This window comes from Gracilinanus agilis, chromosome 3 (genome assembly GCF_016433145.1).
Source record: "Gracilinanus agilis isolate LMUSP501 chromosome 3, AgileGrace, whole genome shotgun sequence".
NCBI lineage: Eukaryota > Metazoa > Chordata > Mammalia > Didelphimorphia > Didelphidae > Gracilinanus > Gracilinanus agilis.
The window spans coordinates 505,296,605-505,319,205 of record NC_058132.1 but is presented as its reverse complement, the minus strand read 5'-3'; the positions used below and the strand labels follow the sequence as shown (position 1 = coordinate 505,319,205).

The window sequence follows — 22,601 nt, the reverse complement described above, 5'->3', positions numbered from 1 at the left end:
AAAAAAAAAATGAGAATCCCTTAGAAGGTAATATAATTAGCAAGATAAGGCTGCAATACCAAATAAGCATCTTCAAAAAAGGTACTGGAATAAGGCTTTATCATCAGACATACATAATCAAAAAAGAAAATGGACTGGCAAGGATGTAAAAGAAATAAATAAATGACAGACAGCCTCTGTTTAGCTGGAATCCTCACAATGTCAGGAGAAATTAAAGAAGCCCTAAGAATGTTGGGTGGTACTCAAAACAAACTGCATTATTAGAAAGAACATGCATTTGTTCAAATCACGGATCTATTTGAGTATCTTAAGAAAAAAGTTTGGTTTCAGCAGGCTGAGTATGCATATTTCAAAAGAATCGAACTTATCTTACTTGGTATTTACTTTTGGAAAGGATAATGTTACACTCAAATGGCTCTACGGGTATTCCCTCCAATAATATAAATCACAACCAGTCTACACTGTGTTTATGTCTGCCCATGAAATGCATGACTAGGGGTCTAACCAACATGCTAGGGCTGATTTCTCTTGACATCACAAAGATACCAATGGATTATGTGGGTTATCTGTTGTTTAATTCTCTTCCATCTTGTAACCAGCCCGTATTTTTCAATTGTACATTTCTTTAATGACATCCTTTATACCACTTCTGTCTTATTATGTGTTTGGAATATATTACAGCTGCTCAAACCCACCATTTGCCTGCCTTTCCACTGCCCTGTGGATTATTCTCAACTTCAATTCTTTGGGGATTGTAGTATTCCATGATTCACAGCCAAACAAGAATATTGGTATTAAAAGATGGGCCTTCAATCATTTGGGAAAAACCCAACATGTTGTGGTACATAATGTAAATTCTCTAATGAATGACACTATGGAAAAGTCATATGAATTGATGTAAAAAGTAGTAGAACCAGAATGTGTGTGTACATATATATGTATGTATGTACGTATGTACACACACACACATAGGGGGAGGGGGAAGTGGGGGGGGAGAAGGTTGCAAGCAGAAAGAACAAAACAATAAAAAAAAAAAAACCAATGTTGTGAAATTATAATGACCAAACTTGGCCCAAAGATCTAAGAAGGTAACTTGTTCTCTTTTTTGAGGTTTGTGGACTATGGTTGTAGAATACTGTAGAAATATAAATTTTTTACCCCCTCACTGTTTTGGTAATTAGTTTTGCTAAACTGTTTTTGCTTTTATTTTTATTCTTTGTTATAAGAGACGACTCTAGAGCTATGATAGCAAACCACTGACATGTAGAGACCTTTTTACAGGCACACTGTCTGTATCTGTCACCTACCAGAGTTGTTAGTTACTAGAATGGCAGAGGAACTTGGGCAGAGCGTCTACCCTCCTCTCTGCCCAGCAGCCCAATGGCAGGGCTTCCTTCCTCCCCTGAGCAGAGCACTCAGGCCACTCCCCCCTTTCTCTCCTCCTTGGCCTCTGCCTCCCCTGAGTGGAGCACTTGGACCACTCCCCTACCTCTCTCCCTCCCCTGTCTGGGGTAAGGCAGTTGGAGGAGAGGGGGACAACACTCTGTGGGATGGAGGGGAGCAGGGCATGCAGTCTGTGATGGGGGAAGGGCACAACACACAAGTCTCTAAAAGGTTCACCATCACTGCAGTAGTCATCCCTTTTTCATTGGGAAAATGTAAAAATGAAAAGATGCCAACTAAAAAAAGTTTTAAAAAAGAGATAGGCCTTTATTTCAAGAAGATCAAGGCTATTAAAAAATACAATTTATCAAAGGCAATACAGTCCTTTTCTACTCCTCTTATTAAAATTCTGGGCCCAAATCACCATCCATTTTCCAATATCATCTGTCTATTTTTCTGTCATATGTCACACACACACACACACACATGATCTCTATATGTTGTCCATTCAACTGAATATCACAGTCTGACAATAGGTATTTCTTTATCCACCTAGTTTTTGTTGTGTGGATGACAGGTCATAATCTTTCACATAAACATGAATTTTATCTAAGAAATCAATCTGCAATGGTCTAAGGTTTATTCTAGCATAATATCATCTGCAAAAAAGAGCATCTATATAGGTCTCTGGGATCCACAGGGAACTGGTTCTCTTCTTGAATTCTGCACTGGACCACTTCTATTACACTGGTGAATAACTTCAGCAAACATGCTTCCTTCTTTTATGCCTCTTCTGGGCTGGATAAGATTACCTCTGCTATTTCATCTGTTAAAATAACATAATTTTTTCTTATGTATGGGAGATGCCCTGTTGAAGAAGAGTATTTAAAGGCGGTATTTTATCCATTTAAGCTTTTCCCCTTAGATAGCCATTAAAGAAGCAGACTCTCACATTCTCTATATTTTTCAGTCAATTGTGGCATTTAAAGAAGATCTGTTGTGGAATATTACTTACAAAACCCCACATATTTCCCTTCTAAAAATCTCATCAAGGATGCCCTCACAATGTAAGCAGATTATTCTCATAAAAACTTTATTTGCACGGGAAACTAGGTAAATTGGTCAAGAGATTGTTGGGTTTTTTTTTTAGTAGTAGTAAAGTCTAAAATTTTCTCAATGTTTTTGTTAGTTCCTCCTTCAAAGAGTCTGAGAATTGACTTGACACCTTCAAAATCAGTCTAAGCTACCTGTTTTTTTGTTTTCTTTAGTGCCAATTCTACTTTCTTCAAAAGCATATCCTGAACTACAATAAAGCTCAAATGTGATGGTTTTATTATGCTTGGCAGTAGGAATCTTATAAATATTTGTAGATCTCTCCTCCCATAATTTACTGTGTTTTTTGTCCTGGCTTCATCCTTAAATGTCCATAAGATAATTTTCTCTAGTTGGTTAAATTTTCATAAAATTAATTTTTCCCCTACTGTTTTCTTTTACTGGCCTCTAAGTAGATATGTCTCCTATTGTTCTTCAATGTAAAATTTTACAAATGAATTTATATTCTAAACCAGTGTTGTCCATATGACACTTCATATCACTCCCCTTGTTAAGCATTTGCTGGCTAAGGCAAATTTTAAGTTCTTTTGGTCTCCATGTTATGGAAATTGCTTAATACTGATTAAAATTCAGTATTAAATCATTGACTTCTGTCATTTTTTAAATAAATGAAGTTGAGAGTTGTTTTAACCAGACATCATAGCCCTTCCCCATTTTTAACTCTTTCTTCTAGATTTATAAGAAAGTTGATCAATATGAGTCTAACAAATCAACTGTCTGAATATAAATAAATAGCTAATGCAGGAATGACTCTTATAAGAGTAACAAGTTTTGTTAAAATAGAATTAATTTCCTTTTTTTGGTAATTTTATTTGGTGTACATTAGGTCTAGAGTCTTCTGGTTATTTTGTTAAAGCATTCATACATAAAGTGTAAGGCTTCTGTGTAGTATTCAAGTCTATGGTCTCCCCTTTCTTACTCCTAAAACCTAAAACATACTTTACAACTGATTTTTTGCCATCCTCACCATTTTTATCTTTGCACTGAAGAATTATAACATCTGATCATTTAATTTGGGGGGTTTTATTGAGTTCTTCACAGAACTTTTCTATTTCTTTATCCTCTGCAAAAGATATAAGTACATAAGTTTCTATTATTTTCATGGTATTGTTTTTTGCAAAAATAGTATAAACACCGCAATACAAAATGACCAAATTTTCCATGAAAAGCTTCTTATTCCCTTTGGATATACAATAAAAACCAGTTCTGTGAGTCATCCTTCCATTTAGGAGCAACTTCCTTCTGTCTTCTTTTACATATACCAAAAAATGTCAAGATTAATAAGAGTCAGTTCCTCCAGTAAGAATGCCCACCCTCTGATCTTTGCACAATCTCACATTTAAAATACTAACAGCTGTACTAGTGAGTGTTTTCTCTCCATTTTCTGTCACACTGCTACCTTCACTGCAGAAACAGAAGGGGAGTTACTTGGTTGCTGTGGCAAAGTAACAGATCACCAATTGGTCAGTCATATATATCATCTATATACTTAAATAGACTAGTTCTTGGAAAGCAAAATTTGTTGCCACAAGAGATTTCAATGTTTTGTCAACATCACAGAACCTCTCAGACTTTACATTCTGCTGGAACAGTCTTCAAGAAACCAAGATCATTTCCAAACTATAGTGAATCATCAAAGTAGGGCTTTGTGAAAGAGAAAGGCACTGCTCTGATGTGAAATAAACAATAATATATATACTATATATTATTGATAATATAGATACTAAGTGGGAAATTATTTAAATTTTTATAGCAAAGGATACAAAAAATATAAAATGCTAAATAAGTGATACATAATACTACAAACTAAAATGAAGTGTTTATAAAGGATAAATTTCCAACAAAGTGGTAAACCACTTAAGAATCCTGATGTTGATATTGCAAAAGTCCCATTTTTTAAAAAAATTAAAAATAAAATTTCCCCTTAATTACATAAAATAATTTTTAACTTTCATTTAAAAAAAAGTTTGAGACAAATTCTTACCCTCTCTCCCTCCCCTCTCCGAGGGAATGAGTAATCTGATATAAATGTTATATACGTAATAGCATATCAGTCTTTTTGTGAAAGAGAACTTGAACAAATAAAAGCAAAGAAAATATAGTAAATCAGTCTGCATTCAGATTCCATCAATTCTTTCTTTCTCTGGAGGTAAATGGCATTTTTCATCATGATTCCTTGAGGATTTTCTTGGATCTTGGGATTGCTAAGTATAGCTAAGTCATTCTTAAATGTCCATCATACAATAGTGCTGTTACTCTGTACAATGTTCTCCTGTACTCACTTCACTTTGCATCAATTCACATAGATCTTCTCAAGTTTTTCTGAAATCATCCTTCTCATCATTTCTTATAGCACAATAGTACTCCATGACAATCATATACCATAATTTGTTCAGCCATACTCCAACTGATAGATATTCCCTCAGTTCTCAATTCTTTGCTACTACAAAAAGAAATGCTATATCCCTTTGGGGATACTTCCAAATCGCTCTCCAGAATGATTGCATCAGTTCACAATTCCATCACCAGTGCATCAGTGCCCCAATTTTCCCACATCCATTCAAGCATTTATTATTTTCCTTTTTTGTCATATTAGCCAATCTAATAAATGTAAGGTAGTTTGTCAGAGTTGTTTTAACTTGCATTTCTCTAATAGAGAGCATTTTTTCATATGATTATATGTAGCCTTGATTTCTTCATTGAAAACTACCGTTCAAATCCTTTAATAGTTTATATGTTATGGAATGATTTATATTCTTATAAATTTGACTTGACTCTCTCTATATGTCCTTAACATTTTCAAAACAACAAGAAACTTAAAGCTAGAAAATAATACAAGTTGATTATAAAGTATTTATTTCACTTAAGCAAGTATGAGATAGTAATTTATTTAACATTTTTTTAAAAAACTAAAATAACTTCACCCATTCCTATGTAATTACTTTAATCTCATATTTCAGACATTAAGGTCAACTTACCATTGAGAGGAACAGAAAACAATAATGGTATTTATGCTACTAACAATTTACTTGAACTGGCAGTGCCTACAGATATTTAAAAAGCTGAAACTATATATAAAAACTAAGATTTTGAATTGACAGGTCAAATTTGACTTCATTTTCTTTAAAGTCATATAGCAAGTTAATTTCCAGCTGAGTCAAACAGATTTTAAAATAAAATCACTTGGAAAACAGTAATGATAGAGAGGGGAGAGGCTACTCTTCACTCCAGGGAGCCTGAAGTCAAATACTGTTTCTTTTGCTTCCTAGATGTGTGATGAGGACAAGTCCCTGAACCTCTCTGTGCCACAGTTTAGTTGTAAAATGACAAAAAATAAAAATAAATAAAAATACCCAGGCACAGGATATTCTTGTGCAAAGCTAAGAATGATGGTGAAATGGATAATGGAATAGGGATGATCCCCCAAATAAGAAGAAATTATACACCATTCACAAAGGTGACAAGAGCAATATGGTATACTACAAGGAAGAGAGAGAAGAAAAGCAATTAGAGAAACTACTTCCTCAATGGATTAAAACTCATATTAATTTAAATCTCTCTTCCCAGCAGTATACCATAGTGCTCTTTTTACCTTTATTAGAAATCTAAAAGAAAGAAGGAAGAACTCAGAGAGCTTGTAACTCAGTATGTTATTACACTTTTAAGAGTTTATAATGTGATTTTTCTTTAAAAAATATTAAGTTCCATTATAGGTAGGGAAGGAGTGGAAGGGAGTGATCTAGAGATGAAGGAAAAGAGGGAGGGGGAAAATGGCACAGATTCAGAAAAGAGCAACTGTTGCTCCTGATAAGAATTGTTTGGTTAGCCATTGGTAAATTCAGGATGAAGTCATGCCCTGATCACAATATTCAAGAGACATAATTTCTAGCTAACTTTCTGGAAGATGTCAACCACCCAAGTAACCAATCCATCCTGGCCTGAACCCTGGGAAAAAGAAAAAAAATTCAGCCTGAACCTGAAGTAAGGAAATATTTTAAGTTGCTTTTTCAATACCTTGGAGTATTTAAATACTTTTCAATATCTTAATCCCATGTTTTAGGAAGCTATGAAGAACCCTCCCTTTTTAATGAAATAACCCTTTTGACAGCATTCTCAACCAACAAAACATAGTATTCATTTGTTTTCCATGACCTGAAAAAATTCCAGTTTATAGACTGTGAAGGATGGCCCTGTATTGGATGGCAGAACCTACTGGTAAAATGACAGCAAGCAGGGGTCTAGATGCTGCAATACCCAGACATAAAGAAAAGGGATTGAGCATTGAGAAGCAATCTTGTGGGTACTTCCAGATTACCCCTATGCAAGCTATTCTGAAGGTCTAAGAAGGAGGTGAAATGTATAAAGGAAATGGGGAGATACCAAAGGTGAGAAAATACATCAGAGTACTAAAACTCCTGCAAAATAAACATTAACCATAAGATGAAGACTACAATTCTATGAGGCATAATTCCACTTGTTAACTACTCATATATACACTGTTTTATATTTTTCATATCCATTATGTTACAAAACAATACTTATTTGATGTGTGTATGGCAAGTATTTCCATTTCTGAATATGACAATTGAGGTACCAGTGCAAAATGTGTTAGTTGATAAGCAGGTTAAAAGCAGGCCAGGATTCAACTGAGGTCCTCTGACTCCTAGAAAAGTGCTTCTCACATTGTCTTATTTAAGGCCCCACCATCTTAACCCCTTCCTAATGAAATTTTTAGGTTACTCTTTTGGAGATTTTTTTTTTCTCCTTTCCAAACCCAGTCACATAAATGAAAAGAATTGTAGAGATGGGGCTTATTTTTGAAAGGCTAAATTCAATTTACAGTCAACTCTTTTATTGAAATAACTGAGGAATAAGGATTTTTGAAAAAATTAAATTTATATTCACACATTTATCTATAAATTTAGATATTTAGGGTTGAGAAGCCAGAAAGATAGCCCTGTACAATGGAAAAGGCACTGAATTTCAAGTCAGGAAACAGGGTTTTGAATATACTAGTTATATGATTTACTGTGTGATACTAGCTATGCTGCTTAACCTCTCTCATCCATAAAATGAAGAGGTGAGACTAAATGACCACTGTAAAAACAATGCCTGAAAAAGTGTCAAAGAACTTTTGATATTTCCACATCTTAACACTTTTGCTTTTATTCAAACTCCAAACTTCTCTTTAAGGTAATAGCTATTATATATTTTTCTCTAAACATACTTTAGTAGAAGCCCTTCACCTACCTGAAGCCGGGGATTTGCAACATGAGGATGCTTAAAAGATACTAACTCTGCACAAGATAATCCATCTCTGGTATCAATTGCTTCATACACCTATATAAATTAAGAGAAAAAACATAAATTAAACAAGAATCACATTCTACATATATTACATAATAAACAAGAATACATATTCTACATATTCTATTAAAACAAATTGGTACTGTACATCTGCAAGCTATTAATTTTTATTCCAGACTTACATCCTTAATTGACATTCAAATAATTTTCATAGCAAGAATTAAGTACTTTAAAACTCAGTCATTTATTCAATAAATATTTATTCAACAGCTACTCCATATACAGGGTATGCTGGAACTGGAAGAGATAAGATTTTGCTTTCCCTCATGAAACTAATAGTCTAGCAGTGGAATAAGGCACAGAGATAATTAAAACCATAGATAACATTACATGGCAAGTATGTCTGAGAATTGCGAAAATAAGTACATTAGAAAAATATTGTGTGAAGTTCAAAGAGGAATCATGGTGAGGTGAGAGGTAGGCTTTATGAGAGATATTGATTTTTTAGTTGTGTTTTAAAGGATGAATAAAGATTCAAAGACAAAGAGGACGGGGCAGCTGGGTAGCTCGATGGATTGAGAGTCAGGCCTAGAGACGGGAAATCCTAGGTTCAAATCTGGCCTCAGATACTTCCCAGCTGTGTGACCCTGGGCAAGTCACTTGACCCCCATTGCCCACCCTTACCATTCTTTCACCTATAAGCCAATACACAGAAGCTAAGGGTTTTAAAAAACAAACAAACAAACAAACAAAAAAAAACAATGAGGAGAAGAGTCCAAGTAGAGGGAACAATAAAAAACAAAGGCAAGAGACCACAGAGCATATTCAGAGGTATTAGTACAAATTGACTATACAGGGTATATGGAAAAGAACTGAATGAAACAAGACTGGAAAGATAGGATGATCTCAAAGTGCAAAAGGCTTTGAATGTCAGTCCAACTTGATTTAAACATTCCTGTGATGAAATACTACTCTGCTATAAAAAATGATGAAGGTAGAAGTTTCAGAAAATCCTGGAAAGACTTTTTTGAACTGATGCAGAATGAAATAAGCAGAACCAGAAGAACGAATTACACAATAAAACCATTGGAAAGTCAGACAACTCTGAAAGACAAACTGATCAATACAATGACTAGAGGACTCATGATTAAATACTTCAAGACTTATGATGAACTCATATAATTTTCTTAGATGACTAAGGTGGGAATTTGTTTTGCTTGACTGTGTATGTATGTATATTGTTATAAGGTTTCTTTTTTTTGTAGCTGAATAAATATTAATTGTTTTAAAAAACCACAATCTCAATTAAGTTCTTATGGTAATCTGGAGTTATTTACTCCAGTACTCCAACTACTAAGAGCACACAATTATTTAGAGATAAAGCCACTATAATCATCAAGTCAACAAGTATTTTAAGTGCCTGTTACTTGCCAGGCACTATGCTAAGTGATGGTGATACAAAGAAAAGCAAAAAATACTCCCTGCACTTATGGAGCTCACAATGTGTACAACTCTGTACAAACAAGATATAGACAGAGTAAACTTAAGTTATCCTAGAGGGCAGTCATTCTTCCAGTCCAGGTTAACTAAAGAAGAGAGCAGAGATGTCTGCAGATACTGGGAAGCCAGTCCGGCACGGAGCATGCCAACACCCAGGGAAGAAGCAGTGTACAAATACAAGAGGAAGTCCTTTTTATGAGAAAGAAAACTAGCCACATTCAGAGGAAGAACTGTGGAAGGAGAAACACAGAAGAAAAACAACTGCTTGAACACATGGGCTGATGGAGATATTATTGGGGATGTAGACACTAAACAATAATTCTAGTACAACTATCAATAATATGAAATTAGGTCTTGATCAATGATACATGTAATACCCAGTGGAATTGTGCATTGGCTAAGGGGGGTTAGGAGAGTTTAGGGAAGAGGGAAAGAACATGAAATATGTAACTAGGGGAAAATATTCAAAATTAAAATTAAAAAAGAGAGAGAGAGAGAGAGAGAGAGAGAGAGAGAGAGAGAGAGAGAGAGAGAGAGAGAAAGTCCTGGATGGATGCCATCAGATGGTTTTGAAATCCACTATCCACTTCCAGGTCACTGATCCAGGGCAGACTAAACCTAAGTGTCACTCTTTGGTAGACAGAGGTTGTAGGCCTTAGATTATGTATGGAGAGAGAAAGGTCAAGTTCAGAAAGAGGAAGCAGTTATGTGGCTCAGACAGCAGGAATAGAGCAGAGCTCTCAGTTCCAGCTTCTTAGGGAGGCTGAAGCCTATAAAGCATAACCAGGGCAGGAATCCCAGATCAAAAGGCAAGTCTACAATTCTGTTTCCCCTGAACTGGCTTCCAGATAGTAGCCAACTCTAGGAGTCTATTGTTGCTAAGATCCAAACCCAGATCAGGAATTTGTAGACCACAAATCAGTCAATCTTTTCCTGGATCAAATAACTTTAGAAGTACCAAGTTGTCCCTGAGATCCTGGAATAACACAACACTCAATACCCCAAGAATGTGATAATAGAACCATCCTAGACCTTCCTTCTAGAAGTAATCAGAGCTCAGCCATAGCATCAAGTGTGAAGTCAGAAAATAGGCTGGAAGAATGAGCAAACAAAAAAAGAGAATCCCACCATGAAAAGCTATAATGATGTTTGAAATATTCAATTAAAAAAAAAGAAGTGAATGTTTCTAAAACATCTGCCAGAAAAGTCTCAAAAAAAAAATTGGTTTGGGTAAAAATTCAAATAGAATTCTTTTTTTTATATACTTTTTTTTTTATTATTTTAAACCCTTAACTTCTGTGTATTGACTTATAGGTGGAAGAGTGGTATGGGTAGGCAATGGGGGTCAAGTGACTTGCCCAGAGTCACACAGCTGGGAAGTGTCTGAGGCCGGATTTGAACCTAGGACCTCCCGTCTCTAGGCCTGGCTCTCAATCCACTGAGCTACCCAGCTGCCGCCTCCTCAAATAGAATTCTTGAAAGAAATTCAATTAAAAAAAATTTTAAGCTTAAAATATTTTTACAAATGAGAATGTTATAGGGAAAAAATTGGAAAAGAAATGAGAACTGCATAAGAAAGAATTGGAGGGGGCAGCTAGGTGGCTCAGTGAGTTGAGAGCCAGGCCTAGAGACAAGGGTTCAAATCTGACTACAGACATTTTCTAGCTACACGACCTTGGCAAGTCATTTAACCCCACCACGGCTTAGCCCTTAGCACTCTTCTGCCTTGGCACTGAAACACAGTATTGATTCTAACACAGAAAGTAAGGGTTTAAAAAAAAGAAAAAAATTGGAAAGGAAATTATTAACAAAGAAATAAAATATACAAAACCTTGTTTAAGCAACAAGCTACTCAATAGGGAAATAAAAAATTCTCTAAATCATTAATGATTAGACAAATGCAAATCAAAACAACTCTGAGATAGCATCTTATGCTTATTGTTAGAAGAAATGTAATTAAGTAACTTTTTAATCACTTATAAGTATCCTCTATAATAGTTTGTTAAGCCATAACAGTGTGATTAAAATATGATTTAATAGGAATGGGAATAGTATTAAGAGCCTCTGCAATGATGAAAATGCCTGGACAATTCCCCATTCCTTACCATACACTCTGGAGATTGTGACAGGAAATTGGGCCCTTAGTTTAGTCTTGCAGTGTCATAACCAAGTGATCTAAGAAGGGAAAAGGAGAAAAAGAGGAGGGGAGGGGGGAGGGAAGTGACCCAGTCATAGTCCCTATTATTAGAATTTATTAATCATTTTAGCAAAATGTTCAAAAATTTACATTAGGGACATGTTCTGAATTTTCCAAAACCTATACAACCTATTGTCATCTGGGCTGCAATCATCTCATATCACAGACTGGGTGTGGCATACAGACCTGTGACCACAAAATAAAGTTAAATCCTTGGCTTGGGATATTGGCCCAGTTCTTTTTATTTCTTCCATTATCAGATTGGCTAAAATAATAAAAGGATAAAAGAATAAATGTTGGAGCAGACACAGAAAAATGGGGATACTAATAAACAGTTGGTAGAACTATGAATTGATCCAACCACTTTGGAGAACAATCTGGAATTATGCCCAGTTATAAAACTGCACATACCCTTAGACCCAGCAAAACCAGTGATAGGTCTGTTGCCAAAGGAGATCAAGGAAAAAGTAAAAGAACTTAATACATTTTAAAATACTTATAGCATCAGAGTAGCAAAGAACTGGAAATTGAGGGGATGTCCATCAGTTGGGGAATGGCTAAACAAGCTGTGGTATATGATTGTGATTGAATTCTTTTTTTTTTTTTTTTTTTTTTTTTTTTTAAATTTTAAACCCTTTACTTCTGTGTATTGACTTATAGGTGGAAGATTGGTAAGGGTGGGCAATGGGGGTCAAGTGACTTGCCCAGGGTCACACAGCTGGGAAGTGTCTGAGGCCGGATTTGAACCTAGGACTTCCTGTCTCTAGGCCTGGCTCTCAATCCACTGAGCCACCCAGCTGCCCCTGATTGAATTCTACTACACTCCACCCCCCAAAAAATGATGAGTTAGTTTAAAAAAAAAATATGGAAAGACCTATGTGAAATAATATAGCAAAAACAAGTAGAACAAATAGAATGTTACAGAACAGATGTTTGAAGAATAACTTGTGAATGTCTACTTTCAGAGAAAGAAATGATAAACAGAAACACAAAAGACATGGTTCATATGTACCTTTTGGGGGAAAGGGAAGTGTTAAGTGATACCTTCTCTGGTGCAGGGTGGGGAGGGAAGGAAAATACCTAGGAATTTTTTTTTTAAACCCTTGTACTTCGGTGTATTGTCTCATAGGTGACCTAGGAATTTTGATGTAGCAAACTAACAAAAAAATTAAAAAGCAACAAGCTCTCTGAAAATTAGAACAGATCACAAAGAAGGTAATAATTCCACAAACCAATAAGAAATATTAAAGTCAAGTCAAAATATTGAATTTTTTTTAAGTACAATTTTTCATAGCAAAAACCAACTGTCTTCCAAAGTAGATCAAGGAGAAAAATTAAAATGTAAGGAATTAAAATTAAGGGTTTGACTAAAATATATGAAAATTATAAATACCATTGTTGCCAATTTAAAATAGTACAACTCAAGTCAAAATTACTTTCAATAGTTTTTATTTACAAAATAGGTGTGGAGAGAGTGAAAGTTGAGGCATACAAAAAGAGGGTAGAGAAGATATTTAGCCTATCACACTAAATATTGCTCTGGTGCTCAACTCAGTCCAGCACAACTTGTTAACCCTCGATTAGAATTAATCTCTCTCCAGAAGCCAGGAAAGGAAAGCCAACTATTCACTCATGCAAGTTCCCTTCAAAAGGCAGTTGGAGATGAAGATAACAAACTATCAAGGACGACTCCTGAAGCCGACCTCTAGCCCTAGAAATTCAGGGCTTTTATAGTGATTTCTTGTCCCTTCCCCTCTTCACTGGGACCAATCACAGCTTTGAAATTGTCTAGCACTGACCAGGGGAACAGTGTCTTATGGGATCCACTTCTCATCCTCTGGAGGTGTAAACTCTTATCAAAAGGATTCACAATTTCCTGACTGATTGAGCTGTTACCCACTTTAGCAAATGTCTTGCGAACATTCTTATTTAGTAATAAACATTGGATTACATGAATGCCAAGACCCTCCAAAAAGAGCCTAGACATCATATTTAAATAAACTTTAAAATAAAACTTCCCTGATCTCTTAGAAGCAAAGGACAAGGTTGTAATAGAAAGAACCTACCAGTCACCACCTATTAGGGGAAAAAAACCTTCAAAACTCCCAGAAACATCATGGCCAAAATCCAGGGCTTCTAGCCTAAAATAAAGCAAAACAAAGCCAAAAAAACTGCAAGCAGTCAGAAAAAAAGAATTCAAGTACTGTGGGCATGTGTAATAAGGATTACACAAAATTTTGCAGCAACCACTATAAAGGAGCAGAGAACTTGGGATAAAAATATTCCAGAATGCATAGGATATAGGCCTACAACCATGACATTTTATTCAGCAAAACTGAGCATAATCCTACAGGGCACTAAATGGTGTAGTTGTGCTTTAATCAAATACATCCTTCCTTTAATCATATAGAGGCCTTGTAAGCAATCCTTATAAAAAGTTCTGAGCTGTGCCAAAACTCTCAAGTGCAAACCCAATAGTTAAGAGAAACATTAAAAGGTATAACTCATAAACAGTCATAAGAAACTAACCAGGAATAAATAGCTTACATTCAAATATGGGGAAAGGATATATATGTGCCCTCACTATCACCAAGGATAATAGAAGTTTAATTAGTAAGAAAGTACAGAAGTTTAATTAGTAAGACTGTTAAGTCTTAATAATCTGAAGAGAAGAATGGAAAGAGAAGGGAAGAATATCTTGGAGGGAGGAAAGGAAGATATGGGGAAATTATCTTACATAATAAGGGTATATAAGTGGACATTTTATGTAATTTGGCTGACACTTGAACCTCAATCTCAACTGAACTAATTAAAAGAAGGAAGAATACAAACACACACACATATCTAGGTACAGAAATACCTTTCACTAAACAGGAACTAGGAAGGAAAGGAGAGAAATGAGAAAGGACAATTAGAAAGGCAGATTAAAGGAAGCATAATCCTAAACAAAATGCAATTTAAGTTTGTATAAAGATTGAGGCAATGAAGAATGGAAATTTGAGGAGGTGTCCATCAATTGGAAAATGATTTAACAAGTGATAGTATTTAAATATGATGGAATGCTATTATGCTGAAGAAATGAAGAGTATGATTTCAAAGAAACCATGGAAAACTTATATGAACTAATAAAAAGTGAAGTGAACAGAACAAGGATGACAATTTATTCAACACTATGGGTGAAGAAAAACAACTTTGATTTAGGAACTCTGATCAGCATAATAACTAACCACAATATCAGAGGACTAATAATAAAACATGCTATACCCTTCCTGATAGAAAGGTGAAGGAATTAGAGTGCAGAATAAGAATTTTTTTGGATGGCAAAAGCAGAATTGACTACATGTGTAAGAGAAAGAGACAAGAGAGTGTGTATGTAAAGAAAATGGGCTATTTATCATATTATATGATATTATCATACCAGGATATTATCATATCATTTTTGTTTTTCTTTAGTTCCCAATTGGGGAGAGGGTTGTAGTAGGAGGGAGAGAAGTCAGATATTTATGATTGAAAAAAATACAATTTTTAAAAAAAAGAGTTGAAAGTTCTTTGACATATAGGAGAGGGTATGAATGAGTTACAATCTACAAAAGGTGAACTGATTCTCAACATCAATCAGTAAGATTACAAATACACTGAAGCTGAAGTATAAGATTATTGATTACATCGAAATTTTTTTTATTCTAGTGCAATCTGGTTATATAGATTGATGCTTTAAAATACCTACTTCTCCTTTCATTACTATGAAAGAAGAGTTCTTGAACAAAGGATACAGATAATCATAAAAGATAAAATATACAATAATGATTAAACAAAATTTAAATACTTTTGCACCAACAAAAATCAATATACTTAGAAGATAAACTGGGAAAAAATATAACACATTCCTATGACAAAGGCCTAATATCCAAAATATATGTGGAATTGGTGTAAATATATAATAGGAACAAAAACCATTCTGTAAGAGATAAATAATCAAATTAAATGGATAGGTAGTTTTAAAAAGAAATGCAAGCATTTAGCAGCTATTTGAAAAAATTCTCCAGATCACTAATAATGAAATGTACAAATTAAAACAACTCCAAAGTTCTAACTCATATCCATCTTATTGGCAAAATGACAAAAAGAGAAAATAGCAATTGTTGAAGTGGTTATAGGAGAGAAAAATCACAAGAAAATTGTGAAGCAATTAGAACAGCAAGTGGTTAATTGTGGCAATTGAGAGAACCATACTGACTCCATCTTGTGACAATTCTGAAGCTAGTTTGGTTCCTTTTCTATTCAATTATGGGCCTAGTCCAAATTCTGTCTGGTGAGAAAAGTTTACTAAATTGTGGGAATTGGGAGAAAACCTTATTGCATTGTTTGAATCTAATCCTGTGTGCCACTTGTACCCATCTTCAGCATAACATTCAATTATATATTTTTTAATTTTTTTTTAAACCCTTAGCTCCCGTCTTGGAGTCAATACTGTGTATTGGCTCCAAGGCAGAAGAGTGGTAAAAGGCTAGGCAATGGGGGATAAGTGACCTGCCCAGGGTCACACAGCTGGGAAGTGGCTGAAGTCAAATTTGAACCTAGGACCTCCCATCTCTAGGCCTGGCTCTCATTCCGCTGAGGTACCCAGCTGCCCCTAAATTTTATTTATAAACTATAACTTGTTCAGTCATTTCCTAATTAATGGGCACATACTCAAATTTCCATTCTTTGTTGCCTCAAAAAGAGCAAAAAATCTTTTTATAAACCCTTTTTTGGTTTGTTTAGGATTGGGTCTCTCTTAATGTCTTCCTAATTTTCCCTTCTCATGTTGACCAGATGCACAATCAGATCTCAAGATTGATATAAGGAATTTTCTCATAATTGTACATCTCAAGCCACCTAAAAGTCTTATCCAAAAACAATCAGTTATTGTATCCAGGTTCCTTTGATTGTTTACAGATAACTGGGGAGAAGTGGGACACCTCTTGTCCTGAAATCTGGAAATTGTACTTGTTCACTCTCCCCCTTCCAACTTGGAAAGTAATTGTTTTTACTATATAAGTCTGTCTCCTCCTATATTTTGGGTGTCTGGATTTGTAGGGCAATTGCCATGTATTGCTTAAAAAACTGTTTCCTCAGACATTTCATTTTTGCTGACTACATGTGTGAAGATAGGTATACTAATGCAGTTCTGAAGCTAGAAACCAATTTAGAACTATATGCCCAGTCACTAAACTTCATCATTTTTGAATCTGTAGGTACTCCCTGAATCTTTAGGATATCTCTTTTTTTCTTTGACATGTAATTACTTTATTTTTTAAAGAAAAGATTAATGGGCTCTGGAAGAGAAAAATAGAAGGGAAGAGTTAGTCCATCTGTGCCTGTGTTGAGATAGTGATCCTGCCTTTCTCTGTGATATAGACAATCACTCCCATTCCTGACTTAGCAACTGGAACTACAGTATTCAGCATGGCTTGGGAGATATTTCAAAGAGGTGTTCAGGTTCCCTGAGGGATTTACACATCCCACCTATCTTCACTGAGTCGGTGCCACTAACCACAAAGTGATAAGTGACCATGGGGCAGCCAAAAAGGTCCAAGGAACAATAAAGAGCTCAAAGGTCTTAAGGTACACGGTATTAATGACTGGCACAGTGTAGTAGGTGTCAAACCGCTTCTTATAGAGGAGACTGGCCACCATGCTCCTGAGGGTATAAGGCTTGATCTGTTATTCTCCCTTCAGCTCATATAAATTCAGCCAGAATATGAGGCAATGAGCTACCTATGATCTGTATGTTGGTGGCAAGCCCAATCAGGACAATATGTAAATAGTCGCTCATAGAAAAGAGCTCATGGACATCAGTTATCACCATGTGGGCCTACATGCCAAAGTACCTGTCTGCAGCAAATGGCCACCCAGTTCTTCTCTTTCATGGGCATGACAGTTTTTCTGTTATGTGTTGAGTGCTGAGGTTTGAGAGGTCCCTAAAGGATCTACCACAAACCCCAAACTCCTTTGAACTTCAGCTCTCACAGAATGCAGAGGCCAAAGACAGATAGAAAAGAATCTAGCTACAAAAATATTTATGATAGTACATTTTATTATAACAAAGAACTGGATAAAAAGTGGGAACCCATCAATTAACTGAATAAATTATAGTATAGAATATAATGAAATATTATGCCATAAAAAATAACAAAAAGGGATGGATTCAAAGAAACGGGGTGGGGGGGTTGGGAGGGGTGTTCAAATTTGTACAGAGGGAACAGAACCAGAAGATCAACTATGATAAAGAAAAACAACTTTGAAAAACTTAAGAACTCTGATTAATGCAATGATCAGTCATGATCCAGGAAGACAGATGAAGCATGATTTCCAACTGTTTTAAAGAAAGGTGATGAAATATAAATGAATATAAATAATATAAATGGATTTCTGAGTCCAGTTACTGATAACATGTGGATTTGTTTTGCTATACTATACTCAATTTAAGGAATTTTTTTTTTGTGGTTTGTTATTTTTAGGGGCTGGAGATACAAGAGGTCACAGAAAAATGGCAGTGATGCAAAAAAAAAAATTAATTAAATGTTAATACACAGAAGAGTAGACAGGAGATCCTGGGTTCAAATCTGATCCCAGACACTTCCTAGCTGTGTGACTCTGGGCAAGTCACTTAACCCCCATTGCCTGGCCTTCATCACTCTTCTACCTTGGAACCAATACACAGTATTGATTCCAAGACAGAAGGTAAGGGTTTAAAAAAAAAAATACACAGAAGAGTGTAGAAGACAAGGGGCCACTAGTTTAATGGACTGGCCCACTAGACTTGGAGTCAGCAAGATCCAAATTAAAATATTGCCTCAGGCAATAGCTGTGTGACCCTGTGCAAGTCTTTCTTCTCAGTTTCTTCATTTGTAAGCAATGAGGTTGTACTTTATGCCTCTAAGATCCCTTACCATCCTAAATCTATGATCCTATTATCTATCCTAGTACAAAAGGGACACAGAGAAGCAGGGCAATTTTATTATCAAATTTATATATATACAAAATGTGTACATATATTTAAACTAAGTATAACAGAAGTTCTCAGTTTCTTAAACATTACTTTCTGTTCTTTTTATACCGAAATGTTCATGTATGTCAAGTTCATAATTAAAAAGGGAAAAATGTTTAAAAATACTTTTTCAGTATTGATAAAAAAAAAAACTGGTAAAGGAAAAATTATGTATGTACTAAGATTCATAAGTTTTTTAACCCACTAATAAGAGTATGCCAAGTATAAAGAAATTAAGCTAAATGAGACTCATAGAAATAGAAATCTAATCTAAATATGGATGACAGATAATTTTAAGTGCAAAAAAACCTCAAAAAGATGATGAGCTTTTTAAAAAATAATAAAAGTTTGTGCTTCCTTCACTGTCTGACAAGAGAAATAGAAGAGAATGCCAAAAATGGGAGAAAAAAAAGATGGTTATCAATATCTAATTTTTTTAATTTTAAAGGAAATCAAAAGAATTAAATTATTACCAAAATGATCCAAACATATATCAAGGGTGTGCAGTATACTTGCAAATCCTTTGTGAAAACAAGAAAAGGGTAACTTGTACAAATAATTTCCTAAAGCAGAGCACACAAATCTGGCCTCAGCTGGGTGAACTTGGGCAAGTCTTAATTTTAAGCCCGTTTGTCTAGCCCTTACTCTTCTGCCTTATTTCCAAGATGGAAGGTAAGGGTTGAAAAAATCAGGTAGAGCAGTCACACAATTGCACAAAAATATGAAAAAAATATAAAAATCCACCATATTTACTGATCCCGCCAAAAAAAACAACCCAAACTTTTAACCCAAGAAGCAAAGACTCTCTTAACAACACGCCTCCCATATATTTGTTTACAGCATACAAGATTGCTCAACAATTCTGATTTGCAGAATCACCTGAGGATAGGGAAGACAAAGAGACATCCTCACAAAAGGTGTTCAGCACAATCATATATGATTCCTAGACAGAGTTTAAATAGAAGAGTTTCTATGGACAGTAAGATTATCTCTACACTAAGATTATCACAGTACTCTTATTTGGAGAGAATGTTGTGCTGGTTGGCATCTATTAAAAACCAAGAGACTACCTAATTGAGGGAAAACCAAATAAAGAAACCCTATAAAATCTATTTGGGGGCAGCTGGGTGGCTCAGTGGATTGAGAGCCAGACCTAGAGACTGGAGGTCCTAGGTTCAAGTCCGGCCTCAGACACTTCCAGCTGTGTGACCTTGGGCAAGTCAAGTGACCCCTATTGCCCACTCCTTACCACTCCTGGGCCAAGGACGGTCCCTAGCCCGGATGAAAAAGGAGGAGGGTTGGGCGTGGGGCTAGCAACCCCACCCTATAAAAACTACATCTGCTAAAGAAACTGCAACCTAAAGTAGGGGCAGCTGGGCTAGCTCAGTGGATTGAGAGCCAGGCCTAGAGACGAAAGGTCCTAGGTTCAAATCCGAGCTCAGACTGGGTGACCCTGAGCGACTGTGTGACCCATTGCCTACTGGTTGTGGCCCTATGCTCCTAGAATGGAGTCCCAGGATAAAAATAAATAAATAAATAAAATAAAATAAAATCTATTAGCCAGACTATGTCATTAAGGTGAAGGGGAAGTCTATTTAATCTACCAGAACATTTTAAATGGATAATCAGAACTGGTCCAGAACTGGAAAAAACAAATTGAACTGCACTTAGGAAATTACACTGGCCTCTCAATCTCAAGCTGCCCCTAACACAAAAACAAATCTTTTTAATATTAATCAAATATTTAAGTGCCCCACTATAAACTTATATTGTGTCACAGATCCCTTCAATATTCTAGTGAAGACTAAGGACCTCCTTCTTAGAATGTTTTTAAATATATAAAGTACACACAATTGCAAAGGAAATCAAATATGTTAAAATGGAGTAATCAAACTATTTTTTAAAAACAAGTGCATGGACCTCGGATTATATTAACTCCTTTTCTATAATATGAAAATATTGCTTCTTTTATAAAAGACAGAAGAAGCCAGTATCAAAGGGGGTATGTGGGAAACCCGTTAATATCCAATTGGTAGAGCTCCGAAATAGTCCAAAATGTTCTGGAAGACAATTTGGAATATTCAAGAAAAGTTACCAAATCATGCATTCCTTCTTTGACCCACTGCTGCCCCAGAATCTCAAGGAAGTAAAAAAGCAGGAAGAATCTGTTATATATCAAAATATTCCTGACAATTTCATGGAAGCAAATGAAAACAATGTGTTCCCATCAATTGAGGCAGGGCTTAACAAATCTGGAGTACATGAATGCAGGGGATTATTGCTGTGCCCTTAAAAATAAAAACAATGAATTTAGAGAAAGATGAGAAGACCTGTATGCACTCACATAGAACCACGACAGTGTAGAGAACGCCTGTAAAGGAGACCATTAAAAGGCAGCTGGACTTGTGTGAATCGCATCAAGCCTTGTTTCTAATGGACCGAGGTAAATGGTAACTTAAAATGTCCAAAACAAGGGAGGGAAGTAAGGTGGGCAATTGTCGGTAATTGGGTCCCGATTATCAACTCTTACAAGATCATCTGCCCTTGACATCCCAGAGAGAAGACCGAAGAGGAAAAGGACCTCATCCGGGGTCACCTAAGAAAGTAGAGGAACAGCGATGGGGTCCGAGCTGCCGTTTCCCCACACTCCTCCAAAAGAGAGGATCACGCTGCTAGGACAGGAAAGAGGCACCAGCACCCGAAGGGAGTGAGCGGAGGGACAGGCTGGGCGCCGACCCCGCCCTCTCCCCCCCAACCCCCCCCCCCGCTCCAGTTAGAATTCCCAGGGCTGGGAAGTTACCTGTTGTAAATACTGGTTGATGGTGATGTGCGCCATGTAGGGGACCGCTCGGGGGACCCAAGAAAGATTTCTCGGCCAGAATTAGGGAGGGGAGTGGGCGTGGAATAGGGAGTTAGAGCAACGGTTGTACCCAAGTCCACAGGTTAGCAGCACGAACTAAGTTCCAAGAGGCCGGGGTCAAAGGTTATGCGTGGGAAATACGTAACTTCCTTCGACCCAGCTCCTTCCGGGAGCCCCGCCCCTTTTGCCTCTCTTTGGGAGACCTACTGGATGTGTGTGCGCGCGCATGTTTCTCTACCGGCTTCTGAAACTCAGGCGTCTGAGTCTGGGCCAGGGCGGGGAAGTGGTAGTTTAAGGATGCACACTACGGCCGTTTCCGGGCTGGGGTTAAGGACGCCACCACTTGGGGGGGGGGGGACTAGGGGGGGTAGCTGTCCGCCCCTTTCTCCGGGGATTGAGACCGGAACCACAGATCCGGGCTGCCAGGACAAGGGACCGAAAGTTTTCTTTCTGGAGCCCCTCTGGAAATACTCAACAACCACGATTTTAAGGTTGTTAACTACCAACCTTCCGACTCCACTTCTAGGCACGACTTGTGGCGAATTAAAAGTTACATTGTGTAATGCTTTTGTGACAAAGCACGCCGCCTTGAAAGAGCTACCTCTCCTCCCCTCCACCCATACCATTCACCTTTTCTTCCCTCTGGTCGCCCCACCTCTACGTCACCGGAATGGCGGCCGCTTGAGGGGCGTTACGGCCTTTGGGCGTGCCCGGCGCAAAGGCTACCCAGGCGGGTCCTTAAGAAGGGGACTCTAACCATCCTTGGCCCTTCCATCACCAGCAGGGCACCCTCATCAGCGGGAAAGTCTAGAAGGCTCATGCTCCCGCGTGTAAAGCACACCGTCCCCGCCCTTATGGCAGAGATGGGGACACACAATGGTCGCTGCGAAGAATAGGGCGCCCGGACTGGTCGCACCTGAGGGAGGGAAGGGAGAAAAAGAAGGGGGAGGGGAGGCGGGCCAGGTGAACAATAGGAAGAGTGTGTCTGTTGTTTGTGTGTGTGCGCGCGTGTGTAGGAGGGGGAGACTGACGGTTGGCGTGGGCACGTGGGAGGCCGGCTCGTGGGGCGTCGCGCGGAAGTCACCCGGGCTGGTGGGGGGTGGGGCTGGGGAGCGTGTTGGGGAGGGGGGAGGAAGCCGAGGAGTCTGGCCTCTTGGGGGTCCGTTGGAAGCCACGGGCTTCCTACCCGTCGGCTGCTTCCCCCACCT

General features: G+C 37.1%; 1 protein-coding gene and 1 pseudogene across 1 annotated transcript in view; both read right to left on the bottom strand.

Annotated features, from left to right (window-relative positions):
* The window catches only part of PCID2 (PCI domain containing 2), an 80,870-nt gene that overhangs the window by 47,925 nt on the left and 10,344 nt on the right, over nt 1-22,601 (bottom strand). Inside the window, 2 exon segments of the mRNA XM_044670516.1 lie at nt 7,747-7,836; nt 22,049-22,599. Of these exon segments, the coding sequence (XP_044526451.1) occupies nt 7,747-7,836; nt 22,049-22,213 (255 nt within the window). The 5' untranslated portion in view covers nt 22,214-22,599.
* Nucleotides 16,846-17,418, bottom strand: LOC123242619 (annotated as a pseudogene).